The sequence below is a fragment of the Pan paniscus genome, chromosome 9 (assembly GCF_029289425.2).
Source record: "Pan paniscus chromosome 9, NHGRI_mPanPan1-v2.0_pri, whole genome shotgun sequence".
Classification (NCBI taxonomy): Eukaryota; Metazoa; Chordata; class Mammalia; order Primates; family Hominidae; genus Pan; species Pan paniscus.
The window spans coordinates 36,325,435-36,341,926 of record NC_073258.2 but is presented as its reverse complement, the minus strand read 5'-3'; the positions used below and the strand labels follow the sequence as shown (position 1 = coordinate 36,341,926).

Genomic DNA, 16,492 nt, shown 5'->3' with positions numbered 1-16,492 from the left:
CAATACAAACATTCTTGCATGCAGGAAAAAAAATGTGTTTGACTATAAAATTCAAACATCCTCCCACTGCAAGAAAAGGATTTCACAGGCTTCTGTTGTATTCAGTAGCACATAGCTGCTCCTCCTGATCTGCTCATTCTACTGACTTAGTGCATCACAGATGGTTAAAATGAGAAAGGCCCCCAGGGTTCATCAAGGCTCGGATTTCTACACCTCAGCACTACTGACATTTTGGACCAGATAATTCTTTGGTGTGGAGCTGTCCTGTGCACCACCAGTTGTTCAGCAGCATCCCTGGCCTCTACCCACCGCATGCCCACGGCACCCACCACCACCCTCCCAAAGTCATTACGATCAAAACATTTCCAGACATTGCCAAATGTCCCCAGGGGGCCAAATGGCTCCAGATGAGAACCACTGATTTAGGTCAAAATTTCCTAAGGTGTTTCACAGGGTGCTAACTGGTGTTCCCACACCCCCCAAAAAAACTCTGTGGTAAAATAAATTTGGGAAACAATCAGTTAAACAGGTCCCTGCTGCTGCAAGACTTTTCAGAGATTACAACAGGCTGGGGCAAATCTTCATAAAGGAAAAAACGGTATAGGTGTTTCCCAGACATATATGGCCAAACCCTCCTCATATGTTCCCTCTTAAAAGACTAGTGTTCTATGGTCGGGCACAGTGGCTCACGCCTGTAATCCCAGCACTTTGGGAGGCCAAAGTGAGCAGATCACTTGAGGTCAGGAGTTCGACACCAGCCTGGCCAACACAGTGAAAACCCCACCTCTACTAAAAATACAAAAAATGGCTAGGCACGGTGGCTCATGCATGCAATCCTAGCACTTTGGGAGACTGAGCGGGGCAGATCACTTGAGGTCAGGAGTTCAGGACCAGCCTGGCCAACATGGTGAAACCTTGTCTTTACTAAAAATACAAAAATTAGCCAGGCATGGTGGTGGGCTCCTGTAATCCCAGCTACTTGGGAAGCTGAGGCACAAGAATTGCTTGAATGCGGGAGGCAGAGGTTGCAGTGAGCCAAGATCGTGTCTCTGTACTCCAGCCTGGGCAACAGAGCGAGACTCTGTCTCAAAAAAATAATAATAATAATAATAATACAAAAAATTAGCCGAGTGTGGTGGTGGGCACCTGTAATCCCAGCTACTCGGGAGGCTGATACAGGAGAATCACTCGACCTGGGAGGCAAAGGTTGCAGTGAGCCAAAATCGCACCACTACACTCCAGCCTGGGCAACAGAGCAAGACTCCATCTCAAAAAAATAAATAAAATAAAAATAAATACATACAAATTTAATTTCAGATAACAAACTGTACACCATATTTGAAATTATGGGTGTTCCTTTGCTCAGAAGAAACATTTTGTCGCCTTTTTCTGCCTCTAATTACATCTCACCCCACCTCCCATATTTCTCTTAATCATTTTTACTATGCCAGTATGTCATATTCATAATAAAAAGTTTGGAAAGACTACTGCTCTATGAAATATCTTCTGGGAAGCAGTGATCCAGAAAAATCACTCCTTTAAAAGATGAGTAAGCTAAGAGCCAGAGAGAGTAACCTGGTTTAACTGAGCTGTCAAGGCCAGTAGCAAGACAAAATTGAGGTTTCCTGGCTCCAACTTTCCACCACGTTTCACCGCTTCCAGCTAGTCTCACAACTGCTGCTGCTGTCAAGAATCTCATCATTTTTGGAATATTGTACTACTTTCCCCAATATAAAAGCAAAGTTTTCAGTTGAGTCCAAGATAAAAATGTCCCTCCCAATGTGGCTGCCCCACAATTGGGAGGAACTATAGAATTACCTTTCATTAAATCTTCCCACCACATCCTGATGGGCCTCAGTTCTGTACCTGGAATGCACATCCTAACAAAGAAAGACAACATCCATTAACAAAGGCATGCAAACAGTGCTGAGGACCAGGGTCCAAATACAAAGCTCTATCCAAGGAGACATGGGCGATCTTGCTGGAAACAAAATCACTCCCACACACACTGCTGTGCCAAATGGTATTTGCTGAAACTGGGATCAGACACTGAATGCAACGTTGCATATTAAAATCTTTCACTTTTCCACATTTTTCCTAGCATCCTAAGTTATATTCATTTATTTCATAAAATTGGCATGCTGTGTGCCAGACATGCTGTGTATACACTAATGAACAAAGCATGACCTCTGTTCTCATGGCGCTTGGAGTATAATGGATGGAGGAAGAAAAATTAGTAGATAAATACAAATTTTGACAAATGCTACATATGAAATATAGACTGCACGGATAGCAAGTGGGGGTCACTTATGTAGGGTAGTGAGGGAGGGCCTCTCTGAGATAAGCTGAGGCCTGAAGGGTAAGTAGGTAGCTATGTCAGAGGGAGAGGAAGAACAAACTGATGTGAGCACAAAGTCATTCGTTCACTCTCAAATATCTAAGGAATGCTTACTAAATGCCAGGAACTCTTCTAAGATCTGGAAATGCAACAGCAAAGAAAACTAACTCTCTGTTCCAATCAAATTTATTTACTTATTTATTTATTTTGAGACGGAGTCTTGCTCTGTTGCCCAGGCTGGAGTGCAGTGGCGTGACCTCAGCTCACCGCAACCTCCGCCTCCTGAGTTCAAGCAATTCTCCTGCCTCAGCCTCCCTAGTAGCTGGAATTACAGGTGTGCACCACCACACCTGGTTAATTTTTTTTGTATTTTTGGTAGAGACGAGGTTTCACCATGTTGGCCAGGCTGGTCTCAAACTCCTGACCTCAGGTGATCCGCCCACCTCAGGCTCCCAAAGTGCTAGGATTACAGGTGTGAGCCACTGTGATCGGCCCTCCAGTGAAATTTAGAGACTAGCACAGGAGGACAGACAAATAATAATAATAACTTTAGGTCGTTGTCAAGTGCTTTGAAGAAAAATAAAGCCGGTTAAGGAGTGACAGGCGGAGCTGCCTACTGTAAACAGGGTATGAGGAAAGACCACATGGATGAGGTGATATCTGAGCAGGGGCTTGAATGCAATGAGGAAGCGAGCCAGGCAGAGGTCCAGAGGAAGCACATTCCAGTGGGAACAGCAAGTGCCGAGGCCCTCACATGAGTGTGTGCTGGGCATGTCTGAGGACATTTGAGGAGGCCAAAAGGGCTGTAGTGCAAGTGATGAAGGGAGAAGTAATGACAGGAAACAGCCCCTAAGATTTGAGGAAAGTCCATTTCATCAGATAAATGCAGCTCAGGAAACCCTAAGTCCAATCCGACCACCATTACTGAGCTGCTGGACATGGGCATGACTTAAAACTTGCCTCTGAACACTGACTTGGCAACGCTGATAAAGTGAGGAGACCAGCTCTGCATCAGGTGAGACATATCCCTAATTCCTCACCATGTCCTCAGTCAGTGTCTTTTGCTTTGGGAGAACACAATCTCTGCTGGAGTTGAAATTCTTGCCAAACTGGAGTACAACTGGCAAATGTTCCTTCGTCATCCATTAGGATAAGGGCCAGTGAGCAGTCTGCACATGGTCCTTTTTTTGCAATACACAAATTTAGGCACTGGCATTGCTCCTTGTACAATATCATTCCAGAAAATTTAACTACATAAAAGCTGTATCATATCTGAATCTCACTGGTGTAGAATTTGCAAGTGCCTGAAAACAAAGGTGAAATTCAGAGATTCCTAGGCACACTCATGGACCCTCAGATTTTAACTGTAGTGACTTTTTCATTAGTTAAAATCAAAGAGCTCTTAGCCCAGAGGCTGTGCTGACTACTCACTGGAGCTGCCCAACAGGAATTCTTTAAAGAAAGCAGAACACAGCAAAAACAGATTTACTTGAACCCTCACAATTAAGTTAAAAAACAGATGCTTACCATGGTCATTGTGTACAATTGCTTGAGTGAGTTCATGGTCCGTAGGAGGATGACCACTAGCCCACCACCTTCCACTGTTTCTACAGTCCTGGCCAGCAAGTTTGGAGTTAAGGCTTCAAAATCCTGGAAGAAGGGGGTGTTAGAAAGGGCTGGTCATGCAAATAGCTACCCAAAGGACTTTTTTTTTTTTTTTTTTTTTTTGAGATGGAGTCTTGCTCTGTCGCCCAGGCTGGAGTGCAGTGGCGCAATCTTGGCTCCCCACCCACCTGAGCCTCCCAAAATGCTGGGATTACAGGCATGAGCCACCGCGCCTGGCCCAACCCAAGGGACTCTTAACCAAAAGCCAGGTGATAAGGCAAAAAGAAGACTTCAGAGCACAAAGCCAAGACCATACCTGTTCCCACCTTGACTTCCCAGGATACACACACAGGGGTACCACAGAAGAGGGCCAAACCCTCGAATATACGAATACCTGGTTTTATATGCCAAAAATGGGTCTCTTATTAGAGACGTTGTTAGTTTTATATGTCAAAAATGTCTCTGATAAAATCCTATTTGGAAACAAATTTTCCAACCTTCACTGATTCATACTTGAATTTCAGAAACATCTTACATTTTCTGACATTTATAGCTCAAACCTGTTTGACAAAACTATACTACATGGGGGAGCTACTGCTCACAGGAGTCATTATTCAGGCAATTGATCATGGCAGCAAGTAGAAGACCACTCCCTACCAATCAGTGATAACCCAGGGCATTTCCCTGAGTAAAGGTGAAAATGAGGCATAATGCCCTCTTTTTTGGCCTCCAAGGTGAGATGCAAGCCAGCAGTATAGGAGACAACCCATATTTTGCAAGGTATGTAACTTGACATAATAATGGGGACAGTCGTAAGTGTATATGATAAACACACGAAAATGTGGGGATTTGTGCTTAATTTTGTCTTGTCTTTTTTGGGAGAATGGGGAAGGGAGGTGGCACAGGAATCAAAGAAACAAAGAATAAAACAAAGACCACCAGTGCTTACACACACACACACACACAAAGTGAAACTTAGTCTATTAACTTGCCAGGCAAGAGAATACACACCAGTGCAGAAATTCACCAAGTAGTCTCTGAGGGGTAAAGTGAGGGGTTTTTAAGGGCTAGAAAAGGGGAGAGGGGCCTTCATGGTGGGTATGCTACTCAGGCACTCTGGACAGGACATTTAAGTACATGGGTCTATATCCGGTTGGAAAACAAGTCCCATTGCTCACTGGACAAAAAAAGTCTTTGGTGAATGCCAATAAGGACCTGGGGTCCTAGAGGCACTCAAAGTCTCTGGCATTTGCTTTATCAGCTTTAGCTAGTTAGAACCCGTTATAATAACTCATCACTTCAGTTCTGGTGTCTCTAGACAAGTGCTGATTTAAGTAGAAAATTCTCTTTTTATATGGGGTAGGTGACCGAGTGTACTTTGGAAAGTGGCCGGGACTTCCACTAATAATGCTTGGGCATAGGGAACATGGGACTCTCCTCTCCTTACTGTACATCTGTTCCCAGTGGAAAGCCAGGCAGCCCAGGCAACCCTCAAGACTCTGACTTCAATCACAGGTTAGAGGAAGCCACCCACCTGCAGCACACACATGCCGAAGGTATTGCCCAGGATCTTGTGGGTCTCGTTGTAGTAGCAGTAGCGAATGTTTGTGGCTGCTATGAAGAGTTCAAAGGGGTCATCCTGCTTTATGTTCAATGTTCCATTCTTTATTTTCTTCTGCAGCTGTCGCATTCTTTTCTTCCGGTGACTGCAATCACACGCCCCCAATCCCATGAGAGCCAGTTAACCAGAGCAGCTAAAGAGTTGGAACCAGGGGAAAGGCTCAGTGATCACCCACTTAGACTTTCAGAGCTAGCAGGGAACTTGAAAGTGTGAGGCCCACTTCAGGTGGAGGGCAGTGGAGAGGCATGAGAGGCATTAGAGTGCTTAAGGGCTTGGAGTAAGTGATAAGTCTATGTGTGAACTCTGCTATTTTGCCTGTGACCTTGAGCAAATACTTTGCTTTAAAAGATGGGTAATAGGGTAGCTAACCCTCACATTTGGCCAAAGCCAGAGCTTGAAACCAAACCTGAGTGGCCTCATTATCTCAGTCATAAGCCAATGCTTCAACTGCACTGTGCTGCTCCCCAGAGATCCTGGGAAAGACAAGGTGATGGCACATTACTTTACTCATCCTTCCTAGAGGACTTCCTCCCCGAGAATGTGGGATTATGTCTTCAAGGGCAGGTCTTACGTAAGACAATAATGATACAGGACACAGGGATCAGAATGGAATCTGGACATCTCTAAGGAATTCCTGAATTTTTTTGGTCTTAAAAACCCTGCATATCCAGTTGCTACTTACCTTTCCTTTACCAAAAGAGAGAACTAGAATGTTCTAGAATGGAGGATTACAGCTGATCAAAATTTTACCATAGTTCTCTAACTTAATAGCTAGAACAAAGGCCTTTCCTCCTGTGGGCCTCCACTTCCTCATCTATGAACCAAGGCAGTGGGTGAGTTTGTCTCCACTGTCCCTTCTGGCTCAGGCCCTAAGCCCATGACTTACAAACAGGCATTAGCTTGAACACAATGCTCTGCCAGACTAAGACAGGGGTGGGGCAGAAGAGCTATAAGAGGTACAAAAGTAGATTTTTAGAAGTGAAGCCAGGTGGTTTAAATTCAAAAGGCAAATCTGCCCAGAAGACTTTGAACTGCCTAATTCCACACCCATCTCATATTTGCCAAATGAAAAATAGTGAAAACCAGAAGCCCTAAAAACTTAAAATTCTGGGATAGGCAACAGGCCTTATTCTCAATCTGTATTAAAAATGCCTACCTCTCTAAATATGAGAGTATATACAACAGAATACCAATTATGGTTCAAAACTACATCCCTGTAATATACACCTAGATGCTGACAATGCCTAGACAGTGAGATGTTTTTTATTTTCATCTCTGGGTTTTCTGCACTTTTCACATTTCATCAGTAAGGCTCTTATGATTGTCTGGTTTCCTTTAGGCAGAATTCCTTCACTTTAAGACCACAGGACAGGGGCAAGTTTAGCCTCTGGTACTAATTTAAATTAAAATAATTTTAGAGCCTGTTAACAACACATCCAACTCAATGTATACTGAGTACCTATGATAAACATGCTAAATCAGTTAAAAGTATGAAAATACAAAGATAAATAGAAGAGGGCTCCTAACTAAATAAGCTTATCACCTAAAAGTAAAAAAAAAAAAAAAAGGGAAAGAAAAAAAAATGAATGTAAGTCACAGTATGTAAGTGACTTTACCCTAAAGCAAAAGCATCCATTGGCAAACATTATAGGAGAAGGACAAGTGCAGAGGAAGGTAGAGGAACCACCAGGTATGACTGGGGGGCTCAGGAAAAGTTTCACGGAGGAGGCAGGCCCTGAGAAACAGGATTTCAATAGGTGATATCGGGGAGGTGGAAGTGGCATTCCAAGCAGAGGAGACAGCATGAGCAAAGAAAAGGAGGGAGGTTAGTCACAGCATAAAGCAACCAGAGCTGGAGACAGGCTTTCAGAGTCAGATCGGAGATGAGCACATTTGGAAATTAGAAGAGGCTCAAGGACAGAATCGCACAAGCCAGCTAGGTTTAGAGTAAGGAGACAAGATCCAGAGAAAGAGAAGAGCTCCGGAAGGTGGTCTGAGTAAAGACACTGAAGCCAAAAAAGGAGACTATTTCTTAGGTGACGCCATGGTGGTTATCTGGCAAGGAACAGCACTACCCACCCCATCCAAACTTCTCCAAACACAAAGTTGTAGGTAGAACTTCCAACTTTCTATTATGCTATGACCAACCCCACCCTCCTCTGGCCAGGGGTGGGCATTTTTCCACCAGAATTTTGGGAAAAAGTCTGATTTCCACATGGCTGGGCCTGAAACAAGGAAAACGCAAGTGTTGTTTCTGCTAGGGGGACAACAGAAAACAGAAAGCTGGTCTGCAGTGAGAAAGTTGGTCTGCATAGAGCAGATACACTGAGATGACAAATTGAGCTGGGAGCATTAGTACTGTGACTCTAGATCACCCGTGAGCAGAGCTGAAATCTTATCCCCTTGGATTCCAGGAAATATCCCATATACCTCAATGAAATCCCTTTGTGCCAAATTGTATTTGTGTTGAAAGTATGTTATCTATGACTAAAAGTCTTGACTACCACAGCTTCAAATAGCCAACTGTCAAATACAGCAGTGAACTGGTAGAAGAAGAGGCAGAGCTCTGAAAAGGAGGAGAAAGAGAGAAAAGTTGACGCATTAGGCATCAAGCTGCTGGGGATGTCTAACCGCACAATTTGATCACAATTATAGAAGCAGAAACCAGACTGCAAAAGTGGCTACTAAGTGCAAAAGATTTCTGTTTTAAGGTATATGGCAATAAAAATGGGGGGAAATGCTAACCTGAGAGAGAAATCTGGGTATGTAAGTAATCAGCTTTTGATAATAGAAAAATCTGAGCATGTTTACAGGAAGGAGAAAGTTTCCAAAGGGTATGGGGTGGCCAGCAGAGGAAAGACAATACAGGTCCTGAAAGAGGTGAGGGAGGAGACACAGGGTACATAAAGGGGTTTTCCTTGGACATGGGATGAGGCATATCCCCCCTCCATGAAAGAAGGGGAGAAAAAGAGAGAGTGAAAAGTGGAATGAATTTGAGGTAGGAAAGACAGTTTGAAGGAACTTGCAATGAGATGGGCTTAATCAGCCTAGAAAAGCAGGAAGGAAAACCATATGCAGAAGGCAAGGCATTGGATTGGTGACTTAAAAAGCATGAAAATGATTTGAAACTTATTTTCAGAAATGAAGAAAGGATATCAGCTCCATTTGTCCTCAGACATAGCACCTCCACTAAAGACCCTTAAAAAATATGTGAAGGAATCATTTCCTGGCATTTAACTAATGAGCAGGAATTGTAAGTTGGATAAAACACATGAAGAGCCCAGCTTACCTGCTAAACCCCAGCTCTTTCTTATAACACCACAGCACTGAAGGCCGAGCCTTCACAGTTGCTTTGGATAACATGTGATGAAGTATTACCACCTGCCAAACAAAAAAGTCACAGAATTTCAGGCACAAAAGAGACTTTAGAGACTGCCAGGCTTAAGACCTCATTTGACGGATGTGTAAACTAAATTGAGGGCCAGGGAAGGGAAGTGCCCAAGGTCCCAAGGCGAGCAATGACCAGGTTTGGACTAGAAGCCAGGTCACATACAGTTCACTTTGTGGTCAACCCACCACCCCAGGCTTCAAAAGGTATTCGCTTGTCTGCGAATCAATCTAAATACAGAGAATTCACCACTTCCAGGAAATAAAGAAAGGTTCCCACTAGGCATCTTACCAGCCAAAGAGATCTTAATGCCATTATGTCCTGAAACAGCAGAGTGCTTAAATATGCTGATTCTTTGGACAAGATAAAAAGTAATTCAGGAAGCATTTACCAGGCCATACCTGATCTTTTCCTCGATCCCCAACTACAACAAAGAGAGATCTTTGCCGCTCAGCTACTCCATTCTCAATGAGAATCCGGATTCGGTTATCCACCTTTTTCCGATGCATGGTGAAAAATTATTACTAAAAGAGAAAGAAATACAACTGGCCATGCGCACTAGATTGTCTAAGGAACATTAGCTGGCTGCCTCTTGTGGGGCCTGGGACTGTGCTAGGCATATCTATAAATATTGTCTTACTTAACCCTCTACGAGCTCCACAGGAAGACATCAGCCTCTAGTTTTAAACTCAGGAAACCTTAGGCTTGGGAGGTGAGAAAACCTTCCCTCAGCCTGGAAAGCCTGTAATTCACCTCTATTAAATATTTTTTAAAAGCCAGAAACTTGTATATTCAAAAAAGTAGAAGAATGACTAAAATACATAAGGAGATATCCAAATATCCAAAGCATTTTGTTTGTTTTTGAGACGGAGTCTCACTCTGTCGCCAGGCTGGAGTGCAATGGCATGATCTCGGCTCACTGCAACCTCTGCTTCCTGGGTTCAAGCAATCCTCCTGCCTCAACCTCCCAGGTAGCTGGGACTACAGGCGCATATGTTGGCCAGGATGGTCTCGATCTCTTGACCTCGCAATCTGCCCACCTCAGCCTCCCAAAGGTCTGGGATTACAGGTGTGAGCCACCACGCTGGGCCAAGCATTTTTAACAACTAAGGATATGGATATAGATGCTTATGACAGGATCATGACAGAATAAAGTATGATAACATTTCTTATGCATACACATAACAGAGGGAAAAATAAAAAAGACTGGAAGGAAATACCAAAGTATAAAGCAGCTACTTCTGGATGGTGGGACTTTTATTTTGTTCTTTTGTTTTTGTGGAATCTTAAAAAATTCACGTGTTACTAATAAAGTCAGGGAAATCAATAACCATCAATGAATAATTCCATGATGTAATGTGTCCAACTGTTTCCTCATTTTAGGGAAAACGATATTGAAGCCTTTGTACAGACAGACCTCAAAAGTTCTCGCCGGGAGTGGTGGTTCATGCCTGTAAGCCCAGCACTTTGGGAGGCCGAGGCGGGTGGATCACCTGAGGTCAGAAAGTCGAGAGTATGGCGAAACCCCGTCTCTACTAAAAATACAAAACTTAGCCGGGAGTGGTGGTGGAGCTGCAGGAGAGGCTGAGGCAAGAGAATCACTTGAATCCGGTAGGCGGAAGTTGCAGTGAGCCGAGATGGTGTGCCATTGCACTCCAGCCTAGGCGACAGAGTGAGACTCCGTCTCAAAAAAAAAAAAAAAAAAAAAAGTTCTGTGATTACCTACAGTAAAATACTGCATCATCCCAATAAATACATCAAAAAAAAAAACATCAGAAATATCACTGTAAAAGTAACATGCTACTTAGATGTAAAAGTGACATGCTACTTAGAAACTCTGGTACCTACTACATTATAAACATAAAGCTCATTTACTGAAACTTACCATACCTTAACTGTCCCTTCTAACCTTCCAATCCAAACAGATTTTAGCATATGTCTTACTATAAAACACTAAGTCACTGTCAAGGACCCCAATTTATACGTAAAGGAGAAAGTATAAAGAATTCAAATATCCCGAGGCAGAAAAACGACAGACAGAATTCACACTCAAGTCTTCCTGACTCCAAAGCCTGAGCTCTTCCCAGTTCGCCAATCTTCCCAACTTGTAAACCTTGTGTTGCCGGCCACATAAAGATCCCGCAAAAATCAATCAACAACTAATTAATGGGGGCTGCCTTTTGCTCTAGCTACTGTGGGAGCCCCAGAAGTAGTACCACAAGGCCCTTGACTTCAAGCTTGCATTCTTCTTGAAGAACGTATTTAAGAGAATGAGATGAGGAACAAGAACACAGGTAAAATTAGATGTAAAAAAAAATAGCTATACTGAGGGACCGGTCAGATGAAGGAAGGGCTGAGATTACTATGGGCTGAAGCTGTCATGGAAGGCCTGGATGGGGAAGGCCTTGAAGGAGATGATTATTTTTCGCTCACTCATTCGTCTATCTACACATAACATCTATGTGGCAGGCACCATTTTAGGTGCATTGGCAAACAAAACCAAGTCCTGAATGTGACTGCTGAATAAAGAGTATAAAGGAATGTGCACAGTGAAGGATTTAAGAACGTGGAAGGATCTGGAATCAGATTACCCTGAGTATAATGCCCAGACCTGCAGCCAGGCACTGCGGGCAAGCTCCACGGAAAGCAACTGTTGTCACCCACCCATTCACCCCGACTCCCCAGTTACAGGCACTTAGAGGGTGGGTATCGAGCCACGCAAATCCCCGAGGACGCTCGAGAAGCACGCGCCGAGAGCGGCTGCGTATTGGAGAGGTGATTCTGTTATCTTGGTGCGCCCCAAAAGAGGGGTGGAGGACAGTCGGCGTAGGCCAGGTATCCGTCCGGATGCAGAGCCTTCATCCTGAGGCCGGTCCCCTCTCGGCCCAGGAAGGACACAGACACCGATCTTGGCATCCATACCCGGCCCTCCCGCGTTGGGTACCTGCGCCCCGAGCCCGGGGGATCCCAGCCAGTGGAGAAGGGGAAGCACGTGGGAGCACGGAACAACTCCGAAAGAGAAGGCACAGCTGACTGCCCCTAGCGTATGCCTGGTGTCCGGGTCACGTAGTAAGCCTGGCTCCGCGGCACGCGTCCCTCTCAGGAACTGGTAGACAGCGCGTGCGCAAGCGCATTAAAGTCGCAGAGATGGCGAGCGAGAAGGGACCTTCCTCAAGGCTGTCGCTGAGTAATGACGTAAGCCACCAGAAGCGGAGCTGAGGCCTAGATGTCCACTGCGGTTGCGCATTTTAGTCCCACTGCTCGCGGTAGCTGGGTGTTGGCTGCGGTTTGCCTCTTCACTCTTCATATCCCAGCTAAAGTACCTCGGCTAAGAAGGGCAAAATAGATGTCCGCACCCCAGGGCCTGCCCACGTAGGTCCAGGGTTTTCAGCGTCAGCCGGGTTACGCGAGACGCGACGGATCCAACGATTTGTGTTCAATTTAACCGATCCCTGTTAAATTGAGGAAACTCGGCCAACAGACCTATTTTATTGGTTTCGCTTGGCCCTCCACCCCCACAGTACTGATCTTACAGATGGGAATCCTGTAATCTACCCATGACTGCGGCCGCTGTACTTTGCAGGCTCCCATTAGGCCTGTATATGGTCGTCAAATGAAATTACTCCCCCTGGGCTTCCAGTGAACTCCAAGAACATGACTACAGGGACAACCTATACATAGTGTTGCATTCTTGACTTTGGGGCAGATCGCTGAACTTCAAAAAACATTATCAACTGCTTGATGTTTCCTCCTGGATACTGCAAATGTCTGAATCCAAACCCCTTCCCCAGATACACACTTTTAATTTTAATGTCATCAGCAGCACTACCCATTTAATCCAACATCCATCATGAAATTATTTTTTAGTTCATTCAGCAAAATGCAAATATGCCCAGGCACTATTCTGCTCACAAGGGATAGTGTCCAAAATGTTCCTGCCCCTCGTGGTTAATTCTAGGTTAAGTTTTAAATGCTATTAAGCAAAAGTATCAAGTGAGTAAAGTGACTAAGGGTACTATTTTAGAAACGAACACTGAAGGCCTCTGACGGGGTGACACTGGATGGAACAAGGACCTGAAATTTAGAAAGAATGAGCCCTGAAAATATGAGTGAAAAACTTCCCCATGCCAAAGATGTACATACAAAAGCTCCAAGATGGGGGAGTCCTGGCAAAGCAGTCAGTGTGGCCAAAGCAGTGGGCAAGTGAAGGACCAGATTTAGAATTTAATTCTAGTCATGATGAGAAACCACTAGAGTTTGTGGGAGACAGGGAAATGAGAAAATCTGCTTTGCCCTCTTAAAAGGCTTCCTGTTATGCAAAAACTAAATCACAGGAAGGCAAAGGTAGAAAAAGGAGAACAATTATAAGCTATTGTAGTCACCTGTGCTAGGATGGTAGTTGTGGTAGTAGTTAGAAGTATTAGATAACTCTGGATATTCAAGTTAGAACCACGTGGACTCACTTAAGGATTAGATGCAGGTTATGAAAGTACATTGAAGATGGCACCCAAAACATTTGCTCTGAGCAACTGGATGAATGAACAACTGGTGTTGGGTAATCAAGGAGTTGACTTGGAATATTGAGAAATTCATATCAAGATGTTGAATATGAGTTTTGAGAGGTTTGGGACCTAGAAATATTCAGGACTAAAATGCTGATCATATTCAAAATCATGGGATTGGATCAGATCACCCAGGGAAGAACACAGCTAGAGATGAAGTCTGACATCCAAGACCTGGAGAAATCAGCAAAGGATACTGAGTAGTGACCAGTGAGATGGGGAAACCATAGAATCCATTCACCACCACCACCCCATCCGCACCTTAAGTTGGAATCCATTTCTCACATGGGCCACTCCAACAAGCCTCCTTACCATCTCTTGGTCCATATATGTTGTTCATTGCATTGAATGTTCTTTAAATGGTAACTTTATTAAGTGAGCCACCAACCCCACCCCAAACAATACAGCCTTTTTTTTTTTTTTGAGACGAAGTCTCGCTCTGTCACCCAGGCTGGAATGCAGTGGCGCGATCTCTGCTCACTGCAACCTTCACTTCCCGGGTTCAAGTGATTCTTCTGCCTCAGCCTCCCAAATAGCTGAGACTACAGGCGCATGCCACGACACCTGGCTACTTTTTTATTTTTAATAGAGACGGGATTTCTCCATATTGGCCAGGCTGGTCTCAAACTCCTGACCTCGTGATCCACCCGCCTCGGCCTCCCAAAGTGCTGGGATTACAGGCACGAGCCACCACACCCGGCCCAACACACAGCTTTAAAACCTTCAATAGTTTGCAACTGTTCTTAAGAGACAAAACATGGGATGCAACTACTATGCCGTCCCTAGTAGCCTTTACCTGTTTCTCTAACCTGTAACTCTGCTAGTCCTTTCTCTTTCCACTTGATCCTGGTAACTTTCTCAGTCACTGGTGATCAGATGTTTAGGTATGTTCTTCTCTCCCTTTCTTTGACTAGTCTGCTACTCCTCATCCTTCAAATCTAGCTCAATTACCCTTTCAGTTAAGTCTCCCCTGATCATTTTAACTAGGGTATACAGTCATGGCTTTAATATCTGCCATCAACCACATTGCTCCATCATGGCATTTGCTACACTTTGGTGTCATCAGTCTTTGATTAGACAGTTCAATGAAAGCAGAAACCACAGTAATTTTTGTCACCACTAAATGCCTAGTGCTTGGCATGATGCTGGGCAAAGGATACCCTAATTTGCTGAATAAAGCCTTAGTTTAGTTGCTTAATACAGTGTGTCTCCCTATTAAACACAGTACTTAAAATTGGTATTTCCAAATAAGCATTAATACACAAATGCCTTTGCTAGATGATCAGGAACAAACTGCTGATCTTCCACTGCCTCTACTCAAAACAGCTGTACTGCTTATGTAACTGGATTAGGCTTCAGAACAGCTTGTTAAAAGTAGGATATTAGTAGCAGAGGCTGAGAAGTGTATTAGAAGATGAGGCTATCAGATTGCTTTTATAAACCTTTTCCTCTCTTCACACCAGTAGCACTTCACTTACAGCTTTTGCTGGATGGTTTTTAACAACTTAAGCAGACTGCGTTCAAGGACAGTGAGAAAACCAGACTTTCATATAATTTAATCTAGTGTAATTTTAAACATTCACTAGTCTTTTGCAGTATTTTTGTAGGATTCAAAATGGAAAAAGGTATGAAGATGAGCCTTAACAATTTACTTTCGTTTTCCTGAGGGGTCTTCCTCCCCGTTAACTCCATAAAAAGGACAAGATCAAGGGCAATACTGATTCTGTGAAATCTAACTTATAATCAACTAAAATTTAGAATGCTTAAAAACAACCCAAGTGGAATGCAGATTCAGGAGCTTAAACATAAAATGAAGGGTTTGAATTCGGCACTTATCTGCATTCCACTTCCTCTAGTTATATTACGGAAAATATAATGAACAAATGTCCTAAAACACTTAGGAAGCTGACTGCTCAACTAGTTGTTAACTGATCACCTCAGTTAATGAACCTTCTGAGAATAAGTACACATTCTATGTCTCCTTTAAGTGGAAAAGTCTCCCACGTAAGAGCTGCATATAAAAGGAGACAAAAGAACTGTAGAAGCTAACTGATTAGAAATACTTAAAGGATATTTGTTTTAATATCAAGGTACAATGATTGAAAAAAACTTTTCCATATTTTTTAGGAATTATTAGGATCTGGAAATAAAACTGCCCTAATCAAGGTAATCAATGACATTCTACCTTTTTAAGTTTAAAAAAGAAGTTTCATATCCACATGAGATGATTTATATTATGCATATACAAAAGTATTTTTTATGTGAGCTTGCTACACCAAGAGGCTACAGTGACATGTGTGACAATCATTTCCTTGAAACTCTGCTAAAATATGCATTTGACCAAACAAAAGGCCTTCTGCAGCTAGGACAAGCAATCACATATTATACAGAATGCTTAGAACCAAGATTCAGATCTTAATGAGACTTACTGAAAAGTTCTCTGCCCCATAATGAGGCACCCCTTTAAAAATATGGTCTGAGTAGAGACATAAAAGATATACATTTAAACTGTGATGGTAAAATAACCAAAAAAAGAAAAATTATAGTTCAAAAAAAGGAACAATTCTTTGAAAAAACATACATAGAAACAGTCAAACTATGAACACCTTTACACATTCACATCTGCACTAATGCATACAAGTTCAAAACCTAGAAGGCATTTCTCCCCCATCCCTTCTCTGAAACTGATTCAGAGGTCACTGTGTGAAGAACTTACTTCAGTCCTGATTGTAAGTGTCATGAAATTATTTTCTACACAGATAGCAAATTTAGTTTTATATAGGACTGCAAGCATACATCATCTAGGGATTACCCAGTAAACCACAAATATTTTATCCATTCCCCTAAGATACAGGTAACATATGGTTGTGGTACATCCCAGGCAGATGTCATTTAAAGCACGCAAGGGGAGGTGCTAGCAAAAAAATACTCATTTGCCAAAGTAACAGGTTAACCCTTCCAATATGATGTACCACAAC

The 16,492-nt window shown here is 43.3% G+C and overlaps 1 protein-coding gene across 3 annotated transcripts in view; it reads right to left on the bottom strand.

Moving 5' to 3' along the window:
- Positions 1-12,209, bottom strand: part of NAT10 (N-acetyltransferase 10) — a 41,417-nt gene extending 29,208 nt beyond the window's left edge. Inside the window, exons 1-7 of one of the 3 annotated variants that reach the window (XM_055094271.1) lie at positions 11,897-12,209; positions 10,370-10,636; positions 9,354-9,476; positions 8,854-8,945; positions 5,478-5,649; positions 3,866-3,988; positions 1,819-1,880 (exon numbers count right to left, since the gene is read on the bottom strand). In XM_055094271.1, coding sequence (XP_054950246.1) covers positions 1,819-1,880; positions 3,866-3,988; positions 5,478-5,649; positions 8,854-8,945; positions 9,354-9,461 — 557 coding nt within the window. In that variant the 5' untranslated portion in view covers positions 9,462-9,476; positions 10,370-10,636; positions 11,897-12,209. The remainder of the gene's footprint in view (positions 1-1,818; positions 1,881-3,865; positions 3,989-5,477; positions 5,650-8,853; positions 8,946-9,353; positions 9,477-10,369; positions 10,637-11,896) is intronic. The other 2 variants (XM_003830384.4, XM_034932394.2) reach the window with 2 other exon arrangements.
- Between the last annotated feature and the right edge of the window lie 4,283 nt (positions 12,210-16,492).